Raw genomic sequence first — 27,555 nt, 5'->3', positions numbered from 1 at the left:
ACCTCTTTCCTGTCTGTGCTGCAGGCGATGGTATGTGAGGGCTGGCTGAGGTAGAACAGGGAGGGCCTCAGGGAGAGGGTGAGATAAGGATCCAAGGATAAACCCCTAAAAGCCATATTAGTCCCAAAAGCCTGCACAACTCTGTCATAAAGCTCCTATCAGTGGGCTTTATTGGTATGCTCTCTGTGGATTTTAAGCCCCTTCAAAGCAGGCAGGTCAAGTCCTTGAGCAAATACCATCAGTCACCCTTCTAACGTTTTCTCAAGTGATTTCTAGCCATTCAGTTTGGGCCACGCTGTATAGAAAAGTGTTATTGTAACACTTTTTTGCAGCCCTGATTTACACAAAAAGGAATCTGAGCTGATTTTGCTCTTCTTCAGGAATAATTCACAAACAGAAAACAAATCTTTATACTGTACAGTTTTAATTCCAGTAAATAGACGTGAGTCACAGTATGCGGAAAGGTCAAATGAGAGCTGGTTTTTGAATGTTTATAATATCAATAATAACAACACCAGAGGACGTTTTTTCACTACGGGCATGCATTTGATGTTATGTGCTGGGTTTGTGCAACAAATCGCACCAAATAAGCAGGGCAATCATAAATGCATCTACCGATTGATTTTGTCAAAGTATGCATATTTAAGACGACAGTGCTCTTAAAGTACCATGGCAAATAAAAATTACAGTTATGTACAAAATACATATTTATATATAAACCTCACCTGTCTGGAAAGTGAAGGAAGTAAGGTGAGTATTTCCAGTTTACTATGCACAGTTTTCTCTGCCTTGGCACCATTCTTCATAATTAACCCAAAGAAGCTGTTTGCTCCAAGAGTCCAGGTGAACCCTGAATTTATAGATGGTCTGCAAACACTGAAGAGGCTGTGAGATGTTAACTACTGTATAATCGGTCAGGCTCAAACCAAATAAACACAAAGCAGTCACAATCATCATGTCAATTTGCTCATTTACAGGTTTATCAATAAAAAGTCTTAAGTTGGACCGTTTAGGTGCTTGGCTGTATTTTTTCTTTTACAGCGTTGACACAATAAGGATAGAGGAACCTCAGTATCACTTGGCTCTGTGTGAGGTTGGGGGCCCAGCTTTAGCAGGAAAAGGTGAAGTGGAAGAGATGGAAGAAGGGTGAGCAGTCTGTGGAAGACCCTTCTGTACAGGAAAAGAAGAAAAAATCAAAGAAAAGCTAATTATGCTAAAAAATAAATAGACTCATCAGTAAGTCCAGGTTGACTTACTTAATTTGGGATAATAGATATAAATTTTGATTTGATAATTAAATATAGCACTTTAAATTAAATTTTGACCTATTTTTGTCTTTTTTGATGATCATCACTTTGACACAGTAGCATATGATGCTTGTTTTTGGACTGAATGTTTGGTATCACATGTTTTTGGACTTACAGTCCAAGTCAAAAATTAGGTTACACACCAAGTAGAAAATCTGACTAATAATTTTACAGTTTTGACTTGTTAAATCAAAATTTTTAATTATTTCTCCTTTATTTTGGCACAAGTCTTTTAGTTTTATTATTATTATTATTAACAGTAAATCTTTGCTTATTATCTCACAGTTTTGACTATCTGTTACAGCAACATCAATTCATTTGATTTTTTCCCTTGTACTGGCAGATATGACCTTCCATAGCACATACTTTGCATTGCAAACAAGTAGGTCACAGTCAAATTTCCGACGATTCGATCCGCTCTATCCACGGCAGACCAGGGGAAGGTGTGTCCTCTTGTTTGTCACCTGCTCTCTCTTTCCTCAGCTCTGGCGCTTCCTTTTCCAAAGTGCCATCTCTGCTTCCTCCGCCTGCTCCTCCACCTTGTTGCTCCCTGCTCGCCCGCAGGTGTTGCACTTCCCTCTCGAGCGCTTCGTTGCGGTGGTACATGTCTAAGTAGCTGGCCTGCAGCTCCTTCTGGTAGCGGATGACCTTGTCCTTTTCCATCTGCCACGTGTGCCTCTCTTCCTCGAAAGCCATGGCCTGGGCCTCGCTCTGGCGTCGCTCCAGCAGCAGTTCTGCGCGCAGACGCTCCTCTGTGGGGCCCCCGCATCCTCCTGCAGAGAAAGTGGTTCACATGGCTTCAGCTAGAGCTGTCGGCGGGGGTCGGCGGGGGGCGGCGGGGGGCTATGATGAAAAACACTGGCTGATTTTAAATTCCTGCCCCGGTTACTCAAACGACCTGATTTTTGGGTTGACACATGGAAATGTCAGAACTGAAAATAAGCCAATCATCTATGTCAGACGGCTCACTTAGTTTAATTATAAAAACACATCTGTGACCTACAAACACTGTGGTGTGAAACAGTTGCTCAAAAGTGCAACTAACCCAAATATATGAAGACATGAGAGATGCAACTCTACCTATCGCCCGAGCAGATGGATTCTCTTCAGTTTCTTTTTCGTCTTCGTGTGCAGCCTGAGAAGGTCGTCTGTGACGCTGTGTCCCCTGCAGGTCAAGCTTTAAAGCATCTATCTGGCGTTCCCTGTTGCGCAGCTCTGTTCGCGTCTCCCTGAGCTCTGTCTTCAGCTGGAAGATCTCACTCAGCTTCTGAGTTACCTCTGCCTGGGAGTCCCTCAGCTGCTGCTTCAACAAGGAGATCTCCCCCGACTTCTGGCAAACCTGAGAGAGGGAGAGTAAAAGGGAAATGAAGGAGGCTAGGGGTCGCCATGATTCAAAAAGGACAAACAAGGAATCCAGATATCTTGTCTGTTCCCTGGAGTTAATTTTATGTGCTTCTCCATGCCATGAACTGTGACTGCCCTGGCCTTCCACGGCCTCACCTCCCACTGCGTCTCCTCCAGGGTCGGACTGGTTCGCCTGGGCACTGCTCCAGCATCCCGGCACATTTCCTTTCTCATGCCGTCAAGCTCCTCTTGCAGCCGGTTCTTCTCCTGCTGGACCTTAAACAGCTGCAACTGCAGGCTGCGCTGGGAACGCTGGGCATGCTGGGAAACCTGACGCAGCTTAGCAGCATACAGGCGCTTCAGCTCCTCCACTTCCTTCTCCCACAGACGCTGCTTCCCTTCAAACACCTGAGTGCGGTGGAGGAAATGAACAGGTCAGACGTTAAAGGGTGATGAAGACGGGTGCGTAGACTGATGCTGAAGAAGAAGATGATTAGAGTCACCTGTGCGATGGCGCCCTCGCTCTCATCCAGGTTTCTCTTCATTTGCTTGAGTTCATGCTCTTTCTCCACCAGGCGCTCCTCCAGATCCCGCACCTGGAAAAGACAACAGCATGAAGCATTTAGGAATCTTGAAATCACACCCACCACTCATCCCCCCAGCACTCACCACCTCCTCCACAGACAGGGAGAGCGTCCATTCATAAGGAGGTGGAGCCTCCACGCTATATGGAGCAATACGGCTCAGAGTAGCCATGCTTCGACACGCCATCTCCCCAATAGGCACGCCCCCTGACCCCACAGCCTTCATTCCCAGAGAGGTGCGGTCCAGGGAGCCGATGGTATTGATGTGGCCCATAGATGCACTATTTAAAAAAACAAAAGAATCCACAAAGACCATTAAAATCTCTTCTATTATCACAACCCACACAGTCATTAACCATAAAAAAATCAAATATAGCAACACTGCTTTTCAGCTCAAAGTATAGTTGAGACACTAATACTACAGCAGACCTGATGTGAGCCAGGTGTGGGCGGAAGGGAGGTCGGTACGGCGGCAGGCTGCTCATGGAGTTATGGCCCGAGTCTGACAAGTTGTCATCTTCCTGGCCCATCCCACACACCGAGGAGAGGGCCTACACAGTCATAATTATACAGCTATTCATCAGTGTAGCATTAATGAGCCGAAAAAAGTTTCATTTTAGCCATAAATAATGGATGGAAACGAATTTTATAAAAAGTCACGCACAGTTAATTGTTGTGCACCTGTGATCTCGCTCACCCGGCTTGCAACTCGCAGCTTTCCGCCAAGATTAATAAATGTAAACGAGCAGCAGGGTAAACGAGATAATAATAACAAGATGGATGAAGGTTGTAGCGTTAGCTCACCTTGTTGCCGGCTGACGCCGGTCCTCCGTGACGTGACGGTGAGGAAGAAGAAGACGAGGTGGAGACAGCTTTGGGAACATGGGCGTACGCTCTGTGCAAGCCGTTGGAGAGGCCATGATCCACATCCTCTGATTTGGAAGACGGGTAGAGATTTTGCATTGAGCTAAAGTTCTTGGGGGTCACAGGCTTAAAGGCCGAAGACCTCAAACGTGCCTAAAGGATGAAGAAGCAAGATAGTAGAGAGAGGTGGCAAGGCTACAAAACACGAGTCACAATGTCTCTGTTAAATCAATAGCATTCCACCCACTCGATGTTTTTAGCATTAATTCAAGCAGGAAAAAAAAGGTGATATTTGATTGATTTCAGCATGCTGCCAGTGATGTATAAATGTGATATGGATCAATTTACCACAGCCCTAGAAGCCTTTCAGTGACTGTAAATCATTTCTAAAAAGGAAACAATGGGAAGTCATTCATCTGCATTTGTGCAGATCTGTGCAGAACGCCTCATAGTGACTGTTGTATTGACCGTTGTAGAGAATGCTAAAGGTAGTTTTGATCAAATTACTCAAAATATTGAGGGTATTTCAATATTTGAGGGTAAAATATTTTTTCTTATATTTACTGAGTCTCCTTGGTCATGAAGTTAACATTTTTACTCTTACAGTTAAAGTTTTAGCTGTATTTTGCAGCCATGTAATAAACTGAAAATGAGAATATCCTCCTTTGAGTTTCTTTGATACATCAAGAAATAATAAAACTTCTGAACGGATCTTTTCGCAGTACTTTAAAGAAACATATTCACCTTTTCGTACTTGCCCGCGCTTGGCAGTGAGTTCTTTGTAAGATCTACCTCAGTGCCATCCTTATGGTAAACCTTAGCATAAACGTTATCCTCCTCCCGTGCACTGACAGCGCTGAGGCCCGAGATAATGTCCTTCTTGCCGTCGCTGCTCGGGCTCGCTTTAGGCTCTTTTCTGTTTGGAAGCAAAGTAAGCCAGCTTAGGTCAAGTTCTATCATTTTTATAACACCTTGCAGACTTTTTCACCTTCAAAAACCTGCTTTTTCGAATTCCTACTAACGTTTTCCTCATCACGACCCACCTGTTGATGTTGAGGTAGTTGAGCAGCTCTCTCTGGGTGAAGCCTTTCTTCAAGAGCCCGTTGCTGTGTTTCGGTCTCACCTGGGGCACTGCTCGGTTGCCTTTAGTCGGAGAAACATCCGGCCTCTCCACCAGACTGCCTACACTTCCCATGCCGCACCGCGGGGACAGGGGCGGGGCTGGGCAGGGGTCGCGGAAGTTTTTGCTGGGGCCACGGGTCAGAGGAAGAGTCTGGACCGAGGTTGCCATTGATTACAGGTCACAGTGGGGAGAGAAGGTGCTCTGTAACAAAGAGAAAAACAGAGAATTTGTTAATTTGATGTTTGTCCATAGTGTGTTTACGGTGGCCTCAAACGCTTTGTTGACCTAGAGTGTCAGAGTTTTGGCATTCTTCATTCATAAATATTGCTAGTGGTTAATTTCATACATGTCAAACTATAGAAAAAGAGTCTGCGACTGTGGTAGCAGCTCTGCAGAGCTGCAAAGTGGAGCTTCCATTGTCATGCCAATAGGCTGATGTTTACCACCTGCACTGTAGAAGGCATGCATTTACAAGGCATCTTTTGCATTGCGATGCAAATGCATGCTAACCAAAACACTGGGAGTAAATAGGAAGTAGAGGTCAGAGAATGAGTCACTGGATTAATATAATGGAAACCATGAATATCTGCATAACCCCAGTTCCAACAAAGGGATGGGATGCTGGGATGGTTCCCTTAAAAAGGAGAATATGTTGCCCTAAAGCTATAACTGCCAATCACACAGCCACTGATACACTCATATACCATCAGACACGCAAGCTTTAGAACCGAGTGATAACAAACCAAACAGTCCCTCTCCTCTCCGTGTCTGGAGGACACGACATCTGTTTTCCAAAAGGAATTTCAAATTCCGATTCTTCTGACCACAGAACATTTTTCTGTTTTGCCTCATTTTAAATGAGCTTTGTCCCAGAGAAGAAGGCAGTGTTTCTGGATCACATTCATATACGGCTTCTTCTTGATAGAGCTTTAACCTATATTTGTGGATATCATTTTGATGATATCATGTACTGTTGATAATGACATATTCAAAGTCTTTGCAATTTCATGTCGAGGAACATTATAATGAAATTGTTAAACTCTTTGTAGACCCAGTTTTGTGCAGACTTGTGAATCTCTGCCTCGCTAAGATACTCTTTTTATGCCCAGTCATGTTACTGAACTGCTGCCAGTTAACCTAATTAGTTATAAAAGTGTTCCTCCAGCTTTTTTCTTTTTAGTACCACTTATTTTTCCATCTTTTCACTGCCCATGTTCCAATTTTGGGGGGAATTGGGGTTGTAATAAATGTGCCAATCCATTTATAATATCCTGACATATTTTACTGGAAAGATCCACATCCAGTATTTTTTAGATTTTCACTGTGGACCAAAATGTTGGAGCGACTGACACTGGCTTTTCTCCTTTGCTGAAATAAACCCCACCTCTTGCCCCTCTTACTACTGTTAGTGGATGTTAATCCTCTGAGGACGCGGTTGAGCTGACACGCGTTTCATCAGCTGTGTGTGTCTGTACAGACAGCTGTCCCACAGCACAGCTAGAACAACGCAGCCTCCCACCGCAGCCGAGCACAGCACCGCACAGCACCGCACAGCACCGCACTACAAAACAAACTTGTAAAAGCTGAGCTCAACGCGCGTTAGATGACAGCAATGAAACTGAAATGATGTAAAAAGAGGGCAAATCCCCAAAACGTGTTATCACGGTTATCTTTCTATCTCTCAGAGGCTTGACTTATGTTTCCCCACAGGGAATCAAAAGACCACAAGATTATGTGAAACGTGTACCCTGTCAGGGTAATGCTGTTTTCCTCTGAGGTCGGACAGCATATGTCCTATCGTAAGCCTGTTATGCAACTCTGATCCAGCTAGGTTACTACAACTCATTTCCTTAAAAAAGGGAGAGTGAGGTGCTTTTTGGTTGACAATGCACATTATGGAAAATCAAGTCCTGTGGCTGCTCATTTTCTTTGCAAATTTTCCTACCTTTCATGAAAGCCCATCACACCGTGTGTTGTTTTATGACACTAGATTTACTGTTGGAAATACACTCATTTGCATTATCTGTTGCCAAAACTAAACAAGCAGTTAAATCACCAGAATACCCAAGTAAGAGGCCTGATTACTTTGTCAGCGCGTTCACCATACACAACATTATCTTCTCTTTACAGCCTCCCTCTCACTGCCGGCATATCCGCTCCTTTCCTTCTTTTCAGCAACCTCATTAAGGATCACTATTGATTTCACCCTTTTGACCCTCTCTCTTCCCGTGCATAAACACCCCCAGCAGCCATAAAACATTCTCGAGACCATAAAACCTGCAAGTGCGCCGCAGCCTTTCTGTCTATAAACAGGACCCGAGGGAGGAGCGGGCTCCCTTCATGTTCAGCCAACTGATGTGGCACCTAAAGAACAGGTAGACTTCAAAGAGGCCATATGGGGACCTTTTACTTGTTTTAGCCCATTTACTACCAATCTCGAATACTTAGCATCGGTCCTGACCACACTTACTTGTCAGCAACTATTTGTATTTACATTATACATTAACAGACAGCCTGGGTGGAGGGGGGTGATAAATTTGCCTTCTTTGTGCAATTTGTCAGTATTTGAGATGCAGCTGCCAAAAAACACTCTAAGGTAAAAGTATGCCAGCATGAGACTGAACCTGACAGAGCAAGCATGCTCTAAGAGAAGTGTGGGTATTTGATTATTTCTCTCCCAGGATGCTGCTTAGCAGGTGACTCATAAATCTCACAAGAGACCCTAAAAGCAATGTAAAATGAGTTTTCTTGCTCCTACTGGAACCTGCGTTGTAAGAGCAATAATGGGAAAATAAGTAAAGACTAGTCAGTGGAACTGACTGCTAATCAGCAGCACATTTCCAGTTATGCAACAGCAAAATGCCATCAAAGTCTACACTATGTGCATTATTATGTGCATTACTTAGCAGGCACAAGCATGAAGAAACAGCCTGTACTTATTAAAGAGAAACTGCATGTGCGATTTCCATTTAAAATGTTGCTTTGCTTAACGATTTAAATGAATCTTGAAATTAGAAAAAAAAAAAAGTCAGCGTGCTGGGCAGGAATATATTGGAGATCAGATCTAGGATCATCCCAGCTGTCGATTCACACTCGTGTCATACTCGCATCCTTATTTTATTCTTACTTTCTACCACATTTGAGAACAGACACCCACAGTGGCACTCCGGCATTTCCTCTCGCTTCTAATACAATCCACATTTATCAAGTGTTTTGCACTGCTGGCCTCGACAGTTATGGTAATTATGCAAATGGTTAAAATAGGCAGAGAGAGCTGTGCAAAGGCAGCTCCAGCCCACTCCATTCGGGGCTCTCAGCCAGGCCCAGATCAAAGCAGACGAAGCTACTCATGTTTATATTCATGATATACTACACCCCCCGAAAAGTTGAAAAACAAAACAAAACAAAATTTCCACTAAAACATCCGCTTCCTAATAAGCCGATATAACATGCTGAGCTCAGGCTGAGGAAAGAAACCCGATAATCACTGATAATGAATATCAGACGCTTTGTTAACAAGTGTGCTTCTCTGCTGCTGTCCATCTGAGGCCTGGGTCAGATAGTGACACCAACTATGTGAGTCAGCCTAAATGAGTGCGTGTGTTTGAATGTGTTTGACACCACATGAATAAATCATGAGTGTGCCAAACCTAATGGGCACTGGTCAAGGTCTGACTCAGTATTTTTAGCCCGACTACTTTACTCGGCGCGTGCCTTCTATCTACCAAAAACACAAGAGCCCAATCGATTCTTGATGGGAAGCCGAGCTCGGGGTGGGGGGTGGGGTGGGCGAGGCAATGCTATTCCTTTTGGGTAGATAAGAGGATAAAAATCCTTTCAGCAGGCAACCGCAAGTCTTGAAGGACTGAAGAAATCTTGCATCCAGTTGTTTTCCATAATTGCTTTCTAGTTTATGGGCCCGAGTAAACTCGGAGACAAGGCCAGATTTACGGCCCAACCCCGACTAGCCAAAGGGGCCCTGAAATGCAACACTCCCCCTTAAATCGCACACGTGCGTGCGTGCACATCAAAGCAGCACCTTCAACCAGCCTTGAACAGTTATAGTCCAATTCAAAGTAGTCTGCTCTTGATTTATGCTTCCTTTAAAGCAGTGATCAGCTTTTTTTTAACCTTTTTTTTTATTCAAGCCTTGTGAAGATAACAGATGCTTCCTATGCTCTAAACTTTCGCATGCACATGCATTCTTCTGATGTGTTTCTTTGCAAGAGATGCACAGGGGCTATATTTTGCTAGCACCACTTGTCAACTTTGTTGTAAGAGCTGACCATCATCTCCTGTCTTCAAACAACATGTCCACATTAATTGCAATTTCCAAAATGAGAAAATATTTGTCAGGAAACACATACTTCACACATCTTGCTAAACGAAAAACCCCTGCATGCGCCTTTCTCCGTGTCCTCTAGAAAACCATACCCTTACCACTTTACTGCAATCACAAAGAAAACAAAACACGCCTTGAAGAAGAGCACTTCAAGGACGATCCCTCCTGAGATCTTGTAATCAGACCTCCTGTGTGCTTTTCAATGAAATTCTCGAGTTTGAAGAGGGACCATTTCAAACCCTTAAACCGGGTCTCTGACAGAGGAGAGGATCGCGGTGAAGCCAAATTCCAAAGATGCTTAGCAGAACACAAGCTCGGGCTCGTCAGTGTTTGATGCACTACAGGCTCACTCCCACGGACATTCACTCACACTTGTGTGTGCACCGGTCACTCAGCGCACTCCCCAAAAAAAGAAAGAAAGGCATGTGCACAACTCGCAGCTCCGGATCCTCTGCCCTCTTCCCTCGGCACTCACTCTCTCTCTCCCCTGCTCACGATCAAAGTTTGTTTACATTTGTGGGGTAAGTTTTGCAGGTTACATCTAAAACTCCCACACAGCACGCACTCTCTGTTTCATTATATAAGCTCTATCAAAGCTGCGCTTGCTAGATTTTCACAGCTGTTAGTTGTGTAAAATGCAGCTGCTACCATTAGGCTGAGTTATTTTATTCTACAGAGAATTCTGCAACTATATTTAACACCTACCCCGACAGCCTGTCCTGAGAGACACTTCCCATCAAAAAATAAGGCCGTGACAGCATCTTGTAGTAGTTTTTGTCAGTGTCATAATGCACAGTGCAAACACCTCATAGGAGCTGCTGAGCACGGTGGTGGAGGGGTGATGATTTGGGCTCGTTTTGTAGCCACAGTTGTTGAACTGACCATGAATGCCTCTGTATACCAAAGCATTCTGGAGTCAAATATGAGGCCATCTGTCTGACAGCTGAAGCTTGACTAAAATTGGGTCATGCTACAGGATAGTAATCCAGGCATGGCAGCATATCTACAACAGAATGACTGAAAAAGAAAGCGTCGCAAAGGCCCGGCCAAAAGTCCAGAGTTCAACCTGACTGAAATGCTGTGGTGGGACCTTAAGAGAGCTGTGCACGAATAAATTCCTGCACATGATAACAAACTGAAGCAACAGCAGAAAGAAGAGTGAGAGACTGATAACGTTACACATTAAATGAGTACTTCAAGTTAATGCTGCTAACGGTGATTCTTCAAGCTGAGTCACAGTGTTTTCTTATGGATATACCCCGATATACCTGCAACATTGGTCACTTTGCATATGGCCAGCAACGTCATCATTATAAAAATCAAGAGGTGCACTTTGTCTTACGGTGCCAATCGGCAGGCATCACACACCAAATATAACAGAGTCCTGGGTGAATTTCCAGCACAAGCTCAATTCTTGTGTTAGTTATGCATTTAATTATAAATTGTTTAAAAATGTAATATACGGTAATTAGTGTGAATGCTGATAAGCATTCACAGTATTGTTATTATTAATGTCCCACTTTAAAAACAGAGTCTAAGGTGGAACTGATGTAAGTGAATGTGAGTTTCGTTTTATATGAGCATGCTTTGAGAGTCTAAATGTGTCAGCAGCAGGAGCAGCAGCGGTGTGGTAAGCTGTGCCTGAGGCCGATACGGAAGGTACCGTATACTACACGTGAAGCAAAGAAGAGCTCCGCTCTGTGATTGACTGTTACATGCTAGCCTGTAATGAGTGAGTGTGAGAGTATCTCTGGCTGTGGGGCATGACAGCACAGGAGTGTTACGCAGCAGTCTCTAATTGTTAGCAGGTTATTCATTACAGACGGGGGATGTAGTTCCTCTCCACAGGCCCAGAGGCCATTCAGAAGAACCTAGACACTAAAGAGCAGGCTCATTAAATGTTATTTCTTCTGTGTCTCCGATGGTAGCTTTTATGTCATTTAGCATCTGTGAAGTCCAAACGGATGCAACTGGAAATGCCGCCTCAAGCACAAGTGCTTCTGGGTGATTCTTGTCTGTTTTCTAACTGAGGGACAGGGAGGGCGTCGCATGAAAGGTTAAACTTCATGTCATGAAACCCACGATGACAACTGGTCTTTCTGTGAAACACGGGCTATAATTTGGCTGGTGGTTGGACGTGGCACTGCCCACTGTTTGGTTTCACACTGCCCCTATTCATGATGAATACACCAGAGGTTAATAGAGGTTAAAGGTCATATTTTGTCATGGCTATAGATACTACTGAGCAGATAGCTGAGAGCAGACACAGACATTTCATTCTGCAACGTCCAAGAAACACGTGCCGATGGATTTTAGGAACCCTCGTCTGTAAACCCTACTATTACTGCACATGCTCGTTCATTATACGCTAAGCGGAAGGAAGGAGGCCGGAGACTGGTGAGTGTCAGTACCACAGTCTAGGATGAGACAACAAAGATCCACAAATACATCAGGAAAATGACCCCAACCGACCGCATGCTCAGTGAATACCTCAGGCAGCAAAAACCCAAGAAAGAGGAGGAAGAAGAGGAACCATCATGGAAGGATAGGAAGTAGCTGACATCCAGAAGTCCTACCAGTGGCTGGACAGAGCTGGACTGAGACAGCACAGAGGCACTAATCATGGCAGCACAGGAACAAGCTCTGAGCACAAGACCCATAGAGGCTGGGGTCTATCACACCAGGCAAGACCTCTGGTGCAGGCTGTGTAAAGATGCCCCTGAGACAATCCAGCACATAACAGCAGGGTGCAAGATGCTAGCAGGCAAGGCATACATGGAACGCCATAACCAAGTGGCCAGCATAGTGTACAGAAACCTGGAAGCCTGGAAGTCCCCAGGTCAAAATGGGAGACGCCCCCAAGGGTGGTGGAGAATGACCGAGCTAAGATCCTGTGGGACTTCCAGATACAGACGGACAAAATGGTGGTGGCTAACCAACCAGACATAGTGGTGGTAGACGGCCGTAGTGATAGACGTAGTGATACCAAATGACAGCAACAGCAGGAAGAAGGAACACGAGAAGCTGGAGAAGTACCAAGGGCTCAGAGAAGGGCTTAAGAAGTTGTGGAAGGTGAAGGTAACAGTGGTCCCAGTGGTAATCGGAGCACTAGGTGCAGTGACTCCCAGGCTAGGCGAGTGGCTCCAGCAGATCCCGGGAACATCATTCGAGATCTCTGTTCAGAAAAGTGCAGTCCTAGGAACAGCTAAGATACTGTGCAGGACCCTCAAGCTCACAGGCCTCTGGTAGAGGACCCGAGCTTGAAGGATAGACTGCCCACAGGGGCGAGAGGGGACTTGTTTTTAATGATATCAGTGGCTGTTGTTTGATTTTTATGCATAAACTGTACCTATGCGGTCTGAAAAGCTGCAAAGCCAATGTGTCTATTAGCACCTGCATTTTAAAAGGAGGCTCCTCTGCCTTCACATTGAAGTTTGACTTTATAGAAATCTACAAGAAAGAAATTGTTAGAATCTAGCTTGATTTATGACCTCGGCAAACACTTTCCTACTGAGCTTATGGTCTTAATCACTGGTTACAGCATGATATTCATTTTGTAAATTATAGTTTCATTTAGAGGAAAATGAATGATTAGGTAGGGTATGATTTAGGACTGGCGTACTGTGTGCTTGACAAGTTTCCACCATGCACTTAGATCCCAAATTTGTTGGAAAAAAATGCCCCACAACTTTTATAATTTTTCCACCGCAGCGGTTTTGAAGTCAAACAATCAATATGTGATTGAAGTAAAGACTTTTAGTCAAAAATCACAAAGGCTTTAGCAACAGTTTTGCATTGACTGTCTAGGAATTACAGCCACTTGTATACACAGTTGCCAATTTTCAGACTAAAAATTAATGGACAACTAACTGATAAGCAGTTTTATGGCAAAGTGAGGCCTGTTGCCTTATTATTTCACAAGCAGCAGCATATCTAAAGCTGATTCAGAGTGCTGAATTAGTAGTTTAGGTCTTTCACTGTTGCATTTCAGCCCAGACAGTGCGAGTGATGGAGGCCATTATTAGGCTGGAGAAACAAAATAACACTATCAGAGAGAGCAAAAACTTTAGGAACAACCAAATCAAGTCTGATGCATTCTTAAATGGTAGGAATGCACTGGCCTGCTCAGCAACACCAAAAAACCTGGACGACCACAGGAGACAACTAAAGTGTATCATTGTCAAAGTCTACAATCAACAGACAGAGAGGGTTTAGTCGAGGTGCAAACCATTGCTTACACTCAAGAGCGAGAGGACCAGATAAGACTGCTTTAAAAAAAGTATTTGAACAGATAAAACCAAAACATATGGTATTATCTGTCAAATGTGGTAGGGTAAATGTTACTGCATGTGCATGCATGTCTGCCTGTGGACCCTGGTCACTGGTGTTTATTGGTGATGTGACTGCTGACAGAAGTAGCAGGAAGAAGTGCACAGGGCCATACGCTCTGCTCAGATTCAGACAAATGTTGCAAGACTCAAGGCAAAGCAATCAGATCTTATCAATGGACAAGTCTGTCACCTGATCTCAACTCAGAAGAGCATGCTTTTCAGTTATTACACACAAAATTGAAGGCTGAGAGACCCACAAACAAGCAGCAACTGAAGGTGGCTGCTGCAAAGGCCTGGCAGAGCATCTCAAGGGAGGAAACAGAACAATGGGTGACGCCTGCGGGTTCCAGATTTCAGGCAGTCACTTGTAGAGGGTTCATCCAAAAGAATCATCTGATTTTAAAGTGCTTTCTGCAGCTGTTCTTTGGTAATGGTTGAAACACATACTGTGCGAAAGAGTGGATTTGTAAGTTTCAACACCACAATCTTTTATGTACTTTCATGTGGTGCAGTGCTTTACTTGAAATACCTCAAGGTCTCAATACCTCTTTTAGATTCAATTAAGCCAGTGAGGAGAAACTAATATGGTAGAAAAATGCTCTTCACATAAAAACAGAGCCACTGAGCACCAGTACTGCCAGTACCAGTATCAGCTGCATGTGGCATGTCACATATATTTACTACAAAATCCTGCCATGCATGTCATTCATCTTGTTTTCCTTTTACTCTCAAAATTGATGTCGTCAGTGGATGTGAGCTGGCAACTTAATCGCTCTGATCCCTGAGTAGACAGATGAGACCTCTAACTAATAATTTCCACAGCTGGATCAACAACTTACTGACCCAGAAAAGAAAACCACAAAACTTACTTGAGACTCAAAGTTCAAGAGGGTTTTTTCAGAAAATCTGCAGGATTATTCTTAAGAGCTCCTCAGCTCGATACAGAAGTCTAACGTTTGTGATCTGACTGGCTGCGTCTGCCTTTCAGTAAATCAGGTGATGACTTCCTCTCAGGCTGATGTGGGTTTCCTCACTTTGCATCAGTTTGCCTATCGACGCAGGCCTGCAAAGTGTGCTTTGGCTATAATGCCTCTGTTGACTTCACACTATTTCTGCAAAGAATCCAATGACCACAGCAGCCATGTTGGTGTTATCTGGATTGACCGGCTGCACCATATTGATCTGTAGCTGACTGATGTTACATAAATCTGTTTGATTATGGCAAGACAGCACAAGGCAGAGCCCTCGCAGGGACCTGCTCTCACAGCGCCACGGGTATTATTTGTGTTATTTATGGGGGGAATTTATTCACCAACTTCCCTGCTGTGGTGTTCATGTAACTGTGACTCAGTAATAAGAGCAGGTTTTGTTAAAATATGATCAATTTGCAGTGTGAAAAGAATTGCATAAGTTTGTTTGGACAAATGCCTGCGTTGCTCCATCTGTGAGGTTATAAGTTCAACCTCTACATGTGGGTTTGTGTACGTTCGTCTAGTCCTGATATGACTCATGTTTCGGGGACCTACATATGTTTACACAATCACAGTATGAATCTGCGTCTCCCTAATGAGGACAAAAAATATTTATAGGTGTTTTAGGATTAGGCAAGTTATGATTGTGTGGATTTGTTCTCCTGAGGTGTACATACACAGCTGTGTGGAGCAGCTAACCTCAGTGTTGTTTTAGGTTGCCTTTCACTCCTTTACATATCACACTTCCACACAGCATACATGCTTATCCATCTCACAGAGCAATAAACTCTGCATGTCGCACCAAATCATCAACATCCAGCCCCTCGGTGACCCTGACAAGGGCAATCTGTAGAGGATGGATGGATGGAATATTTAATTATTACAAAAAAATGATCAGAAAATTCAATAAACACTCCGTTTTCAAAAGATTTGAATTTTTTGGCAATTATAATGGGAAGGTTAACGTGTTCAAAGTCATTTCCTCTTTTAGTGTCTGTGTAAACGTGTTGTTTTTAAACACTGCTCAAAGCAGTACGATTATGACTTATAACAACATTAAATAAATGTATAACAATCAATGTAAATAGCTGATGATGATATAAGCTGTATGAGATACAGGATGGGGCTGTTGCTATTCCATATTTTGCCATAACTTACACGTTCCTATTGGATTTCTGATGGCGCCAAATTGTTAGTATTTCCATATGCTTTCGTTAAAATTCACAAATATAACTGTACAAAGTCTGTCTCAGGCTTCGGCTTGCATCTAATAAAAAATAGAAATGATACGGGACGACACGACTGGTTCCACAAGACGCTTTAAACGAAGCTTTAGAAAAACATGTGGATCCACTATTCAAAACAAAAACTGCTCTTCAGCCACAAGAGACGATGAGTTAGATAGTAGCGTGGGAGCCGAGATGAAGGCCTTAATCTCTGAACAAACTAAACAACTTATTGTTCCATAAGCCCTTCCTATTACAGTACTTGTTGCTACAACAGTCGGGATTTCTTCTCCCACATGAAATGCATCATGGTTTGCAAGTACAGCAGTATCAGGTTTAGCAATCAGAAGTCCGGAGTTTACTGACAGCTCTATGATGGGAAAAGAATTTGAAACTAATCAGGAATCAAACAGTTGCCAAGAGATTTTTCTGGATTGCAGGTGTTGCTTTTAAAGCGACTCATTAGCTAAGGTCTTAAATATGAAAATGACACACGTGGAGGACTTGAAAATAAAGAATACAGCATTGTTCATGTAGCACACTGCAGAGTGCTGCTATTTTTTTGCAGCTGAACTCATTAAAAATGCTAAGATTTACCAGAAAATTGTTTTTTGAAATGGTGTCAAAACAAAAAAAAAAGACAAAAAAGAAAAGAGAGAGAAATCTTATTTTCCTGAAACCAACAATATGCAGAGAAAGACTTTTTTTAGAGGAAAAACTGAATCCTTGACCCCTTCAGTGATAGGATCCAGCAGCAGCTCTTCTTTGTTGGTAGGAGGCAGGTCACTTCAAATCAATACGGAGAAGAGAGTTGCTCTTTGTTCTAATAATATGCTTTTGACTTTTACAGTCCAGATTTACACCAAACTGAACATTTTATGGGAGAATTTGGACGTGCCGGATGTGTTAGTCAGCGCTCTCCACCGCCATCATCAAAACACCGAGTGCAGAAATATGGGGGAGAATGCTGCTCCCGCCTTACAGCAGTGCTTTAGAGGAATAGAGAATAAAAGCCACGAAGAAATGAAGCTGTTCAATTCGGTGCAGTTTCATTTATATTGAACAATAACCTCAAAGAAATCTGACTTTTTAAAGGGAAACCCAACAATCCAACAGTGCCTCTCTGAGCAAGCTCCTGATGACACGTGCCATCATCATGCTGTTGTTTGATTTTATCTATCAAGATGAACTTATTATGGTGAATTTCATGGTTCATTTCTCACTTTTTGCCTTCTAAATATGAGGTTCGCTGCTCATGAACTGGTCAGCATTTTGCATCTTTTAGTCTTTAGCCTGTGCAATTTCAACTAACCAAGCATGACACAATTTGGCACTGGATTATAATTTTCTTACTTTCATACTTGGATCTAGTCTGGGTGATAATTTTGTATTAATATGCAGTTCATGATGCCTGACATGCTGAGAAAATGCATGTCAGGCATTCTGTATTTTCCTTATTTTAAAAAGGAGATCAACAGCTATAAAACCAGCAACATGCTAAAATATTTCTTTACTTACCTTTGCTGGCATTTGTTGATATTTATTGCACTTGATTCTGAATCCAGTTCAAGTTGTGCTTGGTTTCTGTGGATAACACGTAAAGCCTGTATAGTGTTTGCCAACTGCTGCTATCAGCAGAGCCATGTTCAGCGCAGAGCATAAGTTCACTGAGAGCGGTGTGAGGAAACAAACCCACATTCCTTACATTTCTCACTGGGTAATGATTAAATATGCCATGCCGTTACTTAACACGTGGAGCTCTGATGTGGCTGATGTTGACCGTTTCCCCTGCTGGAGGACTTTGAGGGCTGTGGGACATTTTTAATCTGTTATCAAAAGTAACTTTATTCCCATGAGAACCTGGTAACGGCAGCCCAACAACAACTCAGTGGCCGATTATTCAGCCACATAATCATAGGCTGCAGGTAATATAATGTTAAACTGAGCTGATAAAGGTTTTTTTTTATTAAATTCTTTACAGTAAGGAGGGGTGAGCAGAGACTCACTGTGGCTTCTTTGTTTCCTGGAGCGGTTCACGCAGGAGTCACCGTTCTGTGATTACATCGATGGAAATTGAGTGGTTCCCACATCGACCTACACCTGAACCAATTCCACTTAACAGCTGCAGTGAGTGTGCAAGCATCCATCAGGACGCCCTGGATGTTAGGCCACACACTCGGCACAATCAACACAGGAAAACGGATGCACTGTAGCTAAAAACTGGTTTGGATTCAGAAGCTAACAGGCACACATGGACTAACCCGTGCGCAGGTGAAACTGCTCTGCCGATCACATCCCAGCAAATCCTTCTGATCTCATTTGCACCAGAGAGAGAGAGAACTGAGGAGGGATGATGTCGGGTAGTAAACACTGATGCTGACGAAGGCCGATGCCCAGTCAGAAGATCAGCACTTTTTCCCCCTTCCTGGCTGAAGTTTCCCTGTAAATTAATTGATGCTACCGGAAAACACCTTATTCAGCCAAATGAGGGCATATGTTTACTGTAGAGAGTTTACACTAACAACAAAAGCCGCAAGAAATAGCAGCGACATGTGAAATATCACCTAGATGAGGTTGTTTTGTTTTGATTGCTGTTGCAAAAATAAAAAATAAAAAAAATCTCAAAACCAATTAGATTTAATTTAACTGACTGGAGAGCAAAGTCAGTTAAATTAAATCTAATTGCTCAGCCTGGGTACAGAATTCATGAATAGACCTCAGGGGGAATTCCAGAGACACAAATAGACCATCAGACCAGAGATCATTCAGATATAACAGGAAAAGAAAGCGTGGTTTTATTAACGAACTCTCGATGCACTCGCTGGAAGGCAAGTACCCCCGTTTACTATTATTTGAGGACCGTGCAGCTTCATTTTGGACTATTTAATAATTAACCGTTAATTAGCATATCACTTCCGAGCTGAAAGGCTGATTCTGCTGCTCCGAGTGACGTCACATCACCGGAGAGAAAAGATTCAGTTATAAAGTTAGCTAATTCCAAATCAGCTTCACTGCAAACAAGAATTCCTCGTGGGTGAAGTAATTAACAATCAGGATGCTTCCCTCTTCTCTCTGCAGCTTAGGCTGCTCTTTGACAGCACTGCCTTAAATCTCAGTGCATTAGAGCATTTTAAGGTTACTGCTATGCAAATTAGTCAAAATTTCCCTGGAGAAATTGGGGCTGTGTATTAAACGCTAGTAGATACACAGATCTTTGAGCTTAAGCCAGAATTGAGGTACTTTCACTTTTATAAAAGGAACATTGTAAACAAATCTAAACCCAAATCATAAGCAGACATGAGGTGAACAGAGAGTTAACGTTTCACACTAAGAGTGTCTTTAAATAGTAGGAAATGTAGAAGGAAAAAACACTTGTTTACCTGTGTTTGTCCACCTGAAACTTCACTTCTCTGCTCCTGATCCCATGCACGCCCTGTTTCTCTCTGTCACGCTCGCGCTACTGATGATGACATCACATGACTCGTGTTTCCCAGCCTGCGATGGCAGCTGGGAGGTGCGTGGATAAAGAGGAAACTGCTTCAGCCACTGACCTGCAGGAAGACGTTGCACTGGTCTAAACAGATGGTTTGGTCCCATATCAACATTTCGGACTCAGCTAAGAGAGCTCTGTACGTTCCTAGTTACACTACACCCTTCCCTCCTGCTCACTTCTTTGTGCACTGTGAGCCCTCTCAAAGGCCAGTGTGGTCAGACTGGTTCTTCCAGTTCCAGAAACAAAAGCCCCCGCATGTGAAAACGCTTTGAAGCCTTCAATGCAGACCTTAAATAAAACTCCCAGCTTCTCTGGACAACAGCAACGTAGTGCGTCTGTTTGCTTGAGGATAATAAGACAATCAGGAGGGATTTGACTTAGGTTACAAAGCAGACAGCATAAATGGGGAAAGAAGGATGAGGGTATGAAAAGAAAATAAGAGGAAGATGGGAATGAGGAAGAAGTGGAAAATGAGGGCATGCGGAGGGGGCTGAGTCTGAGTGGACTGTCTGGACAAGAGTCTGAGTGTAAGTCTCCCTTCCTGAGGCTAAGTTACTGGACGGGTTCGACACCATATCAAGTTACACATCTCAAACTAAAGATGCTGGGATCTGAGAAGGAAGAAGAGAGAAGACATTGTTCTCTGCTCTATAACCAGAAGAGAGTGGCTCCTTTCTTCTGTCCTCGCCATCCGATGTGGGCCAATGAGCTGAGGGGAGCAAAGTGGGTATCCGGACCATCGGGTGGGCACACAAGAATCTCAGCTCATAAAAGCACCTTGCCAGCCAGGGATGCACTATATTGAGACTGGCAAACTATTAAAGGCATTCCAGAGCTGGAGTATGATGTTTTATGGTGCCCCTTGGCCCGCTGAGTGTAATCTGAAGAAAATAAGCAGAAAAATGAAAAGAGGGGATAACCCCATCAAAGCCGGATAGCCCAGCCCAAAACTTGAGCAGGTGCTCCAGTACCCCTGTCATTACTGTATGTGTGGGCCCCCACAGGGCCTCAGATATCAAAGGCAGTCACTCCCAGCTGGCTGATAGAGAAGTTCAACCAAAAAGAAGAAAAAGAAAAGAAAGAAAAACAAAGTAAGAGATGGAAGATCCTGAAAAATGACGGCGGCGCATGCATGTGAATGGCGGCAAGCATTGCAGAAGGAGAGGAGACAAAGAAGAGAAGATAGGAACGTGTCAGAGCCTGCTTACAGTTACTGTACCTGTATGACCAATCAACTAGACGACAAACTCATTGTCAGCTAGACTCACTTCCTCTGGCTAATCTCTTCTGGACAATGTCATCACTGGAAGGCGCTATGGGAGGTATGCTGGCTGTCTGGTTCTTGAGAAATACCATTATCCTGTTTTAGACCGGAGCTTACTGTGTCTGCCACACAGGAGTTAGCTCTTGTAAAAAGATTTTGCAACTCTGTCTGTAAGGATTCGGGAGACGTTAATGCGATTAGTTAACGCAACTTTAAAAACTGAAGAGTCACAAGTGTTAGACTGTTAGATGACAACACCAATGCCAGTCTCAGATCTGTACGGCAAACATACACAGCATCAGTTAGCTTAGCGTAAAAAACAGGAAACCATTATTCTGGTTCTCTCCGAAAGTCACATAATCCACTCACCAGCTCCTGTAAAGCTCACGCGCTGGCACACAATGTCTCATTTCTTTAATTTGTACCAACATATAACCTTTTGGCAGGGCTGCATTACCGATTCTTCCCTGTTTCAAGCATGCGGCAACTGCTGGGATAAAAAATGTAGCCAATACAACAGTGTAGCCACTTGAGGCTGGCTTGTAAGCAGTTAGGTATCTGTGTTTGACTCATGAAGTGTGCGAATACAACTTGCTAACCAAGAATACAAGAACATAGACTGTCCACACATACAGTGAATCAGACATTTTTGTGGTTATGTTTGAAAACTCGGCTTTAAAATTGAACCACTGTATGGCACACCACAAAACATCACGGCCTACATCATCAAATTTGTGCTGGTATGGTTCTGACCTTGAAGGCACCTTAAGGCTTTTGGTTGGCATTCTTAATACACTTGTTTAACATATATATATATTAGATATATTAGGTGTAAGAATGTCCATGATTTTTTTTATCCATGATCTGTCTTTTTTTTTTCTTGTAGTCACTTTCTTTTGTTGTTGAAAGTATCAATAAAACAATAAAGAAGAAAAAGAATACAAGCATTTTATAGCACAATTTCAGCACTGCTTGTTTAGTTGGCTGCAGTTCATTAAAAGTATATTATAAAAGAAGTTATGTGTGTACAGATTACTCATGTTAGACCTCAGTGTCTTTGTTATGTAAAATCAAACAAAACTTATAATTAAAAACAATGTGGGGTCCATATCCTTCAATATGTGCTTTACAGACTGAAATAATTATGAAAAGCTGGTACATACTTGTGAAGCAATATTAAATGGAATAATGTTGGAGATCCACTCACTGGACACTTTTTTTCAGGTACACCTTGATGGTATTGGGTTGGACCTCCTTTTGCCTTCAGTGATGCCTTAATTCTTCATTCACAGATTGAACAAGGTGCTGGAAACATTCCTCAGAGATTTTGGTCAATATTGAGAGGACATGTCATGCAGTTTGTTTGTTGGCTGCACATCCACAATGTCGCTCTATTGGATTGAGGTCTGGTGACTGTGGAGGCCAACTGAGTACAGTGAACTCATTGTCATGTTCAAGAAACTAGTTTGAGATGATCTGAGCTTTGTGGCATGCTTTTATGTTGTTTACATCAGCGGCCCCCAACCCCCAGGCCATGGACCGGTACCGGTCCGTGAGTCGTTTGGTATCGGGCCGCGAGAGTTGAGGGCGGCTCGGGTGTGAAATTTTATGGTTTTCCAGGGTTTTTATCATTGACTCGGTTTCCCTGAGTTTTTTTCCCGTGTTGTAGTTGTGTGTCTTATTTTGAAAGAAATAGTTACATGTTACCATAGCGACCAGAGAGGATTAAGGGGCAGAGAGGGGGATGTTACTCTCAATGTTGTTGGCGCATTTCAGGAGGCCGCTGCTAATAAAGTTACACAATTACATAGTGAATTCGCGTTTATTATTACATTTACAAAATACCACTGTTTTTGTCTTGGTCGTATCATTTTATTTTGTTGTATTTATCCACGACACCTTAAAGGCCGGTCTGTGAAAATATTGTCTGACATTAAACAGGCAGGTTGGTGCAAAAAAAGGTTTGGGGACTGCTGGTTTGCATCACTTTCTGACTCCACCATCAAAACGTTGCAGTAAAAAATCGAGGCCCATCAGACCAGGCAACTTTGTTCCAGTTTTCTATTGTGCAACTTTGGTGACCCAGTGCGAATTGTACCCTCAGTTTCTGTTCTTAGCTGTGGCGTTTGGTGCGGTCTTCTGCTGCTCTGACCCATCTGCTTCAAGGTTTGACGTGGTGTGCACTCAAAAATGCTCTTCTGCATAGCTCAGTTGTAATAAGTAGTAATTAGAGTTACTGTTGCTATTGTCTCCGACCTCTGATATCAACAAGACATTTTCTCCCAGAGAACTGCCACTACCTAGATATCTTCTCTTTTTCAGATAATTCCTCAGAGATTGTTTCGCGGTGGATCCCATTAGATCTGCATTTTTGAAATACCCCGCCAGCCATGCCAGATTCAAAGTCACTTACATCACCTTTCTTGCCCATTCTGATACTTGGTTTAAACTTCAGCAGGTCGTCTTGACCACGTCTATATGCCTAAATACAATGAGGTGCTGCCATGTGATTGGCTAGATATTTGCATTAGATATTTGCAATGAGGGGCAGTTGATAAAGTGCCTGCTGAGTGTATATCAATAACTGTCTGCTTGTGTTTGGTCTTCCAAACACTATACAGGGAGTGAATAAGTGTACAGTGTTTGGTCTTCCAAACACTATACAGGGAGTGAATAAGTGTACAAGCCAAATACAGCTTTAGCACTTCACCCTCCTGCCCTGACATATCTGGTTCCAAAAATTAAAAAAGCTAAAATCGAGGCATAAAAATAGGAGTTCACTAACCAATGGGTGACATTACAGCAGCTATATTCATACTTTCATACAAGCTCCTGGTTTTCAATGACATAATAAAAGAAAAGAAATACGGCATCAACAAGTCTTCACTGTTGATCCACTTAACTACCTGTGAGACATAAGGGAGAGACTAGGAGGTCATGGAAGCTCACTGTAACCTTTAAACCACCACGTTGATTTCTTTTGAGAGCACACAATGTGACAGCAAACTGAAATGCTGTTGGAGAGAACAGAGCCGCGGCTGCCTCGACGACCGCTACTTGTACACGCAGATATAAATACAACAATGCCCACTCACAGAGGAGGGCTTTGACTCGTGGCCTTTTGTTCTGCAACGCTACAACTCTTCAGAATAAATAAGAGACACGGGCTGAGCGCAACGCAACAGACAAACACAGAAGGTAACTGCTGCTGCTGATAACTACAGGGAGGAGGTGAGTGTGAGCGCTTCTCACGGGGAGATAAGCCCGATCAATAAAAACACAAGCAAGCAATAAGGCTGAGATGAGGTAAACACGTTGCATTTGACTCACGGGAAAATGTTGCGTTCGTTAAACGAGCCTGTAGTCCCGGGATGAGGCGATGCCAGAGTGAGCGGCGGAGCTATTCACGTCATTCTTCTGAGTTGGTGACATTTAAAGACAAAGGGGTCTGTCCGGCCTCCTACACTCTCAGACCTTTCCCCTCTGAAGGTCAAAGGGTTCGGTCTGTCTCATGAGGATGAGGTAATTGTTAAGCATTCAGGTGGGAGGTCAACTAACCACGCAGTCAGTTATATACCACCAAATAATGGGCAAAGTACATTTTTGCAGGGATTAAATGTCAAAAAGTGAGTCTGGCAGTTAAACTGATTTTGATTGACAGAAATGAGTGTGTGGGCCACCAAGCCAGCTCCCGATGATGCCAAATCCACCCATGCTCACTCACACTTACACTTAAAACTGTTATACATCATGAATCCGTGATGTTCTGTACTTTGCAGTACTTATGCGAAAGTGTGAAAGTTGGGGACTTTCAGAATATCTCTGGCAGATAGCGCTGGACAACTTTAGGATTAAACCTGCATTGCAGCCATGTTACCTCATAGCTAAACAATCACAATCAATGTTAGCCAACTAACACAGCCACTGCTCTGCAGGTTTAATTTGCAAAGTTGTGACTTTGCTGCATTTAAGTTTCAAAATCTGTTAAGAGGAAGTGGCAGGAATGGTAAAATACTCCCAAAGATCAATCTTCAGCTATAAGGAAACACCTGCCGCTCGGGGCCAATGATTAACTTGGGTGTGTTCTTGGGCACTTGGAAAATAACTTGTGAGTGAGAACAGGGGCCACGCTAATGTAGCAAGCATTGTGGTTCACATGGTTAATACGCTGGTTAGAAATTACACAGAACTTGCTGCCAGTTACTTACACAGTTCCTGATAGAAACTACTCTGACTGTGGTGGGTTTGAAAGCTAAACAGCATTAAATCAAACGGTGGCAGAATGAAGGCTGGCAGCCCTGCACGCTTGGCCAGGTCCTGCAGTGATTTTCTTAACCTGGCCGGGCTTTAATTGCAGTGACAGACGGCCTTGAGAGCAGATCAGGCCAAGCCACGGGGAGAGGGATGAGCGAAGGGGAGGAGTGCTGAGTGTAAGAACATGACACTTTCACCTTAGAGCAATCAGACATGGAGTTTTGGGGATGACCGCACACAAAACGGACAAGGAGAATAGGGTAACGGGATAAGCTCGGGATCAGGAGAAGTGAGAACAGAGGATGGAGGAAGGGGAAAATCTGTGGAACGCTGAGGCAGACCAAAACCAGTGAGTGGAAGGAGAGCTGATTAGTGTTTGATTAGGTGGCTAGCCTGAGGGGAAATATCACACGAGGAGGACTGTGCCATTACAACTGTGCTCTCCCCATTCCACCATCTGCTAGAGTGTAGTACGCATGATTGGCTTTCTGTGCACTTTTGTGCCACAAAATAATATGAAGATTAACAGCATATTGCATCGTATGGAGCACAATGGGGGGAAAACATTCAGTTGCACCTTTAGTGCCTGCATTAAAACAAGCAAAGTATGAGAGTGCAGAAATGGGCGAGCCCACTAAACATCAGTCTGATTGATGGACCACAATCTGGATCCTCTAATCTTTACTACACTCACCAAATAGTCAGCAGAATATGTGTTTCATCAGCTGCTTGTGCTTTTGGGAGACAGACACAGAGGCACACTCACAAACGCAAACTCACCGGGGGAGCATCAATCCCCCGGAGCTCAAACAGCTGAACGAGGAGCTCTCATCAGCTGTTTGGCTGATTCTGCTGAGAGAAGAGCACCGAAGACTGACTGTGTGTCAAAAGAAATAAATAAAAAGCCCTAAAAAAATCCAACAATCTCCCACAAAGAGCTTAGATTTAATATTCTAGAGTGTACAACATGTCTATAAATAGTGTCACCGCCTTTTTTTTTCTTTAATAGATCGAGAGCACATGATCATTTGGGATTATTGGAGCTTAAATCAATATACAGTGTGACAGCCAAGGTATTATTTTTACACTGACACAAAAGAGAGATCGTTATATTTGCTCTGCAGATTCTTCAAATAGTTATCAAATTATTACTTCTCTGTACATGTACTGATTGGCTGCAACAGGTTTCTGCACACACACAAAAAAACAAACTACATGAAAGCAATCTGCTTTCACAGACACAGAGGTTAAAGCTCTGATTGCAGTGTTTTATCTCCTCGGTGATCACATGGAGGAATGTGTTTTTATGTGGCGACTTGAAGCCTAAACAGCACTTAAGCTGTCTCGGTGATTGCCATGCAGTGACGAGCGCAATCTCACACCGGCAGAGACAGCAGCATCACCCCGCCATCACCTCCAATCTTAAATTACAGGAATGGTTAGCGCGCAGTCTCCAACAACAGCCTGCACTTGTCTCTCTGATGTGCGCCTGCACTTGCGTCAGCACACACCCATAACCACGGCAGTCAAAGGACTCCTTCTGCAATGCTCCACGACTTCTCGGGTCAGAGGTCACCTGTGGCCTCTGGTCTCCACGACGACAGCCTGGCAGTCCCCAAGACATCCCCCCACAGGCACCAACCTCCTTCCCCCTCCCACGCCATCCAAACACAGACGCTCACAGAGAAACAGCTTTTGTCCCCAAACTCCAGGGCATCAAACAGAGAGCCAAACATTTACAACCGTGCAGGCCCAACAGTAGAAGTGCAGGAGACCACCAAAGCTGCAAAGTGACAAGAGTTAAAGGCTAAAAAGAACAAAAATATATGGGTCCACCAGCCCCCCTTCTCTTTAACATACTCACTGACAGGGTGAAAGCACTGCAGACGGCTGGGTAGCCGTAAGGATTAACCCTGATTTAGGAGCTAAAAACTTTGGGGGAGCGACACTGTGTCACTTTAAAGGCTTTAATCTGCACAGGCAGGCTTATCAAGCGCGGTCCTTTCACGTCTTAAGTTGTTATTTATTGATTGATTTATTGGATCATCATTGACCACAACGCACCATGCAGTGACACAATTTCCAGCTGCAGCTCTGCATGCGCAGCAGTGGAAGCGGATCACGGCAAGATTAGGAAAAACAAACTGGCGCTCACCATATTCCGCATGCAGGACATCTCTGGAACCAGCACGGCCACTCTGCTGCAGTTCTGTATCCCGGTGCTTATAAGAAGGGAGGAAAAAAAGATTTTTAAAAAAAGAAAAAAGGTGGCTCCCCGGGGGTATTTTCCAGTACTTTGGCGATCGACCGGCGTGGAGAGAGTGGAGTTCAGACTGGGACTGTGTGGTTTCCCTCGCAGAGGTTTGAATAGCGGAGAGCAGAAAGAGGGAAAACACGACAGGCAGGGAAACATGCGCCTGTCCTGTCCCCCGGTAACACTGACACACTTAGC

At 43.6% G+C, this 27,555-nt stretch overlaps 1 protein-coding gene across 2 annotated transcripts; it reads right to left on the bottom strand.

The window, feature by feature from the left end:
- Nucleotides 1-394: 394 nt before the first annotated feature.
- On the bottom strand, nucleotides 395-27,528 carry n4bp3 (NEDD4 binding protein 3). Of its 2 annotated transcripts, XM_039616511.1 has the most exons (11): nucleotides 27,259-27,528; nucleotides 19,473-19,643; nucleotides 5,143-5,423; nucleotides 4,844-5,015; nucleotides 4,040-4,252; nucleotides 3,665-3,786; nucleotides 3,321-3,516; nucleotides 3,155-3,247; nucleotides 2,808-3,059; nucleotides 2,388-2,646; nucleotides 395-2,080 (listed from the first exon to the last, which is right to left on the bottom strand). In XM_039616511.1, the coding sequence occupies exons 3-11, from the start codon at nucleotides 5,388-5,390 to the stop codon at nucleotides 1,701-1,703; spliced, it is 1,935 nt and encodes a 644-aa protein (XP_039472445.1). In that variant the 5' UTR covers nucleotides 5,391-5,423; nucleotides 19,473-19,643; nucleotides 27,259-27,528; the 3' UTR covers nucleotides 395-1,700. The 2 variants fall into 2 exon arrangements, with proteins under 2 accessions (XP_039472445.1, XP_031601197.1); XM_031745337.2 differs by lacking the exon at nucleotides 19,473-19,643.
- Between the last annotated feature and the right edge of the window lie 27 nt (nucleotides 27,529-27,555).

The sequence above is a fragment of the Oreochromis aureus genome, linkage group 2, assembly GCF_013358895.1.
Source record: "Oreochromis aureus strain Israel breed Guangdong linkage group 2, ZZ_aureus, whole genome shotgun sequence".
Taxonomy (NCBI): Eukaryota; Metazoa; Chordata; class Actinopteri; order Cichliformes; family Cichlidae; genus Oreochromis; species Oreochromis aureus.
This window is presented reverse-complemented; position numbering and strand designations above follow the sequence as displayed.

Coding starts and splice junctions, on each gene's coding strand:
- n4bp3 (XM_039616511.1), bottom strand. CDS start 5,390: ATGGCAACCTCGGTCCAGACTCTTCCTCTGACCCGTGGCCCCAGCAAA. Junction 3,060..3,154: donor GCGAGGGCGCCATCGCACAG/GTGACTCTAATC, acceptor CACCGCACTCAG/GTGTTTGAAGGGAAGCAGCG. Junction 2,081..2,387: donor TCCATCTGCTCGGGCGATAG/GTAGAGTTGCAT, acceptor CTTTCTCTGCAG/GAGGATGCGGGGGCCCCACA.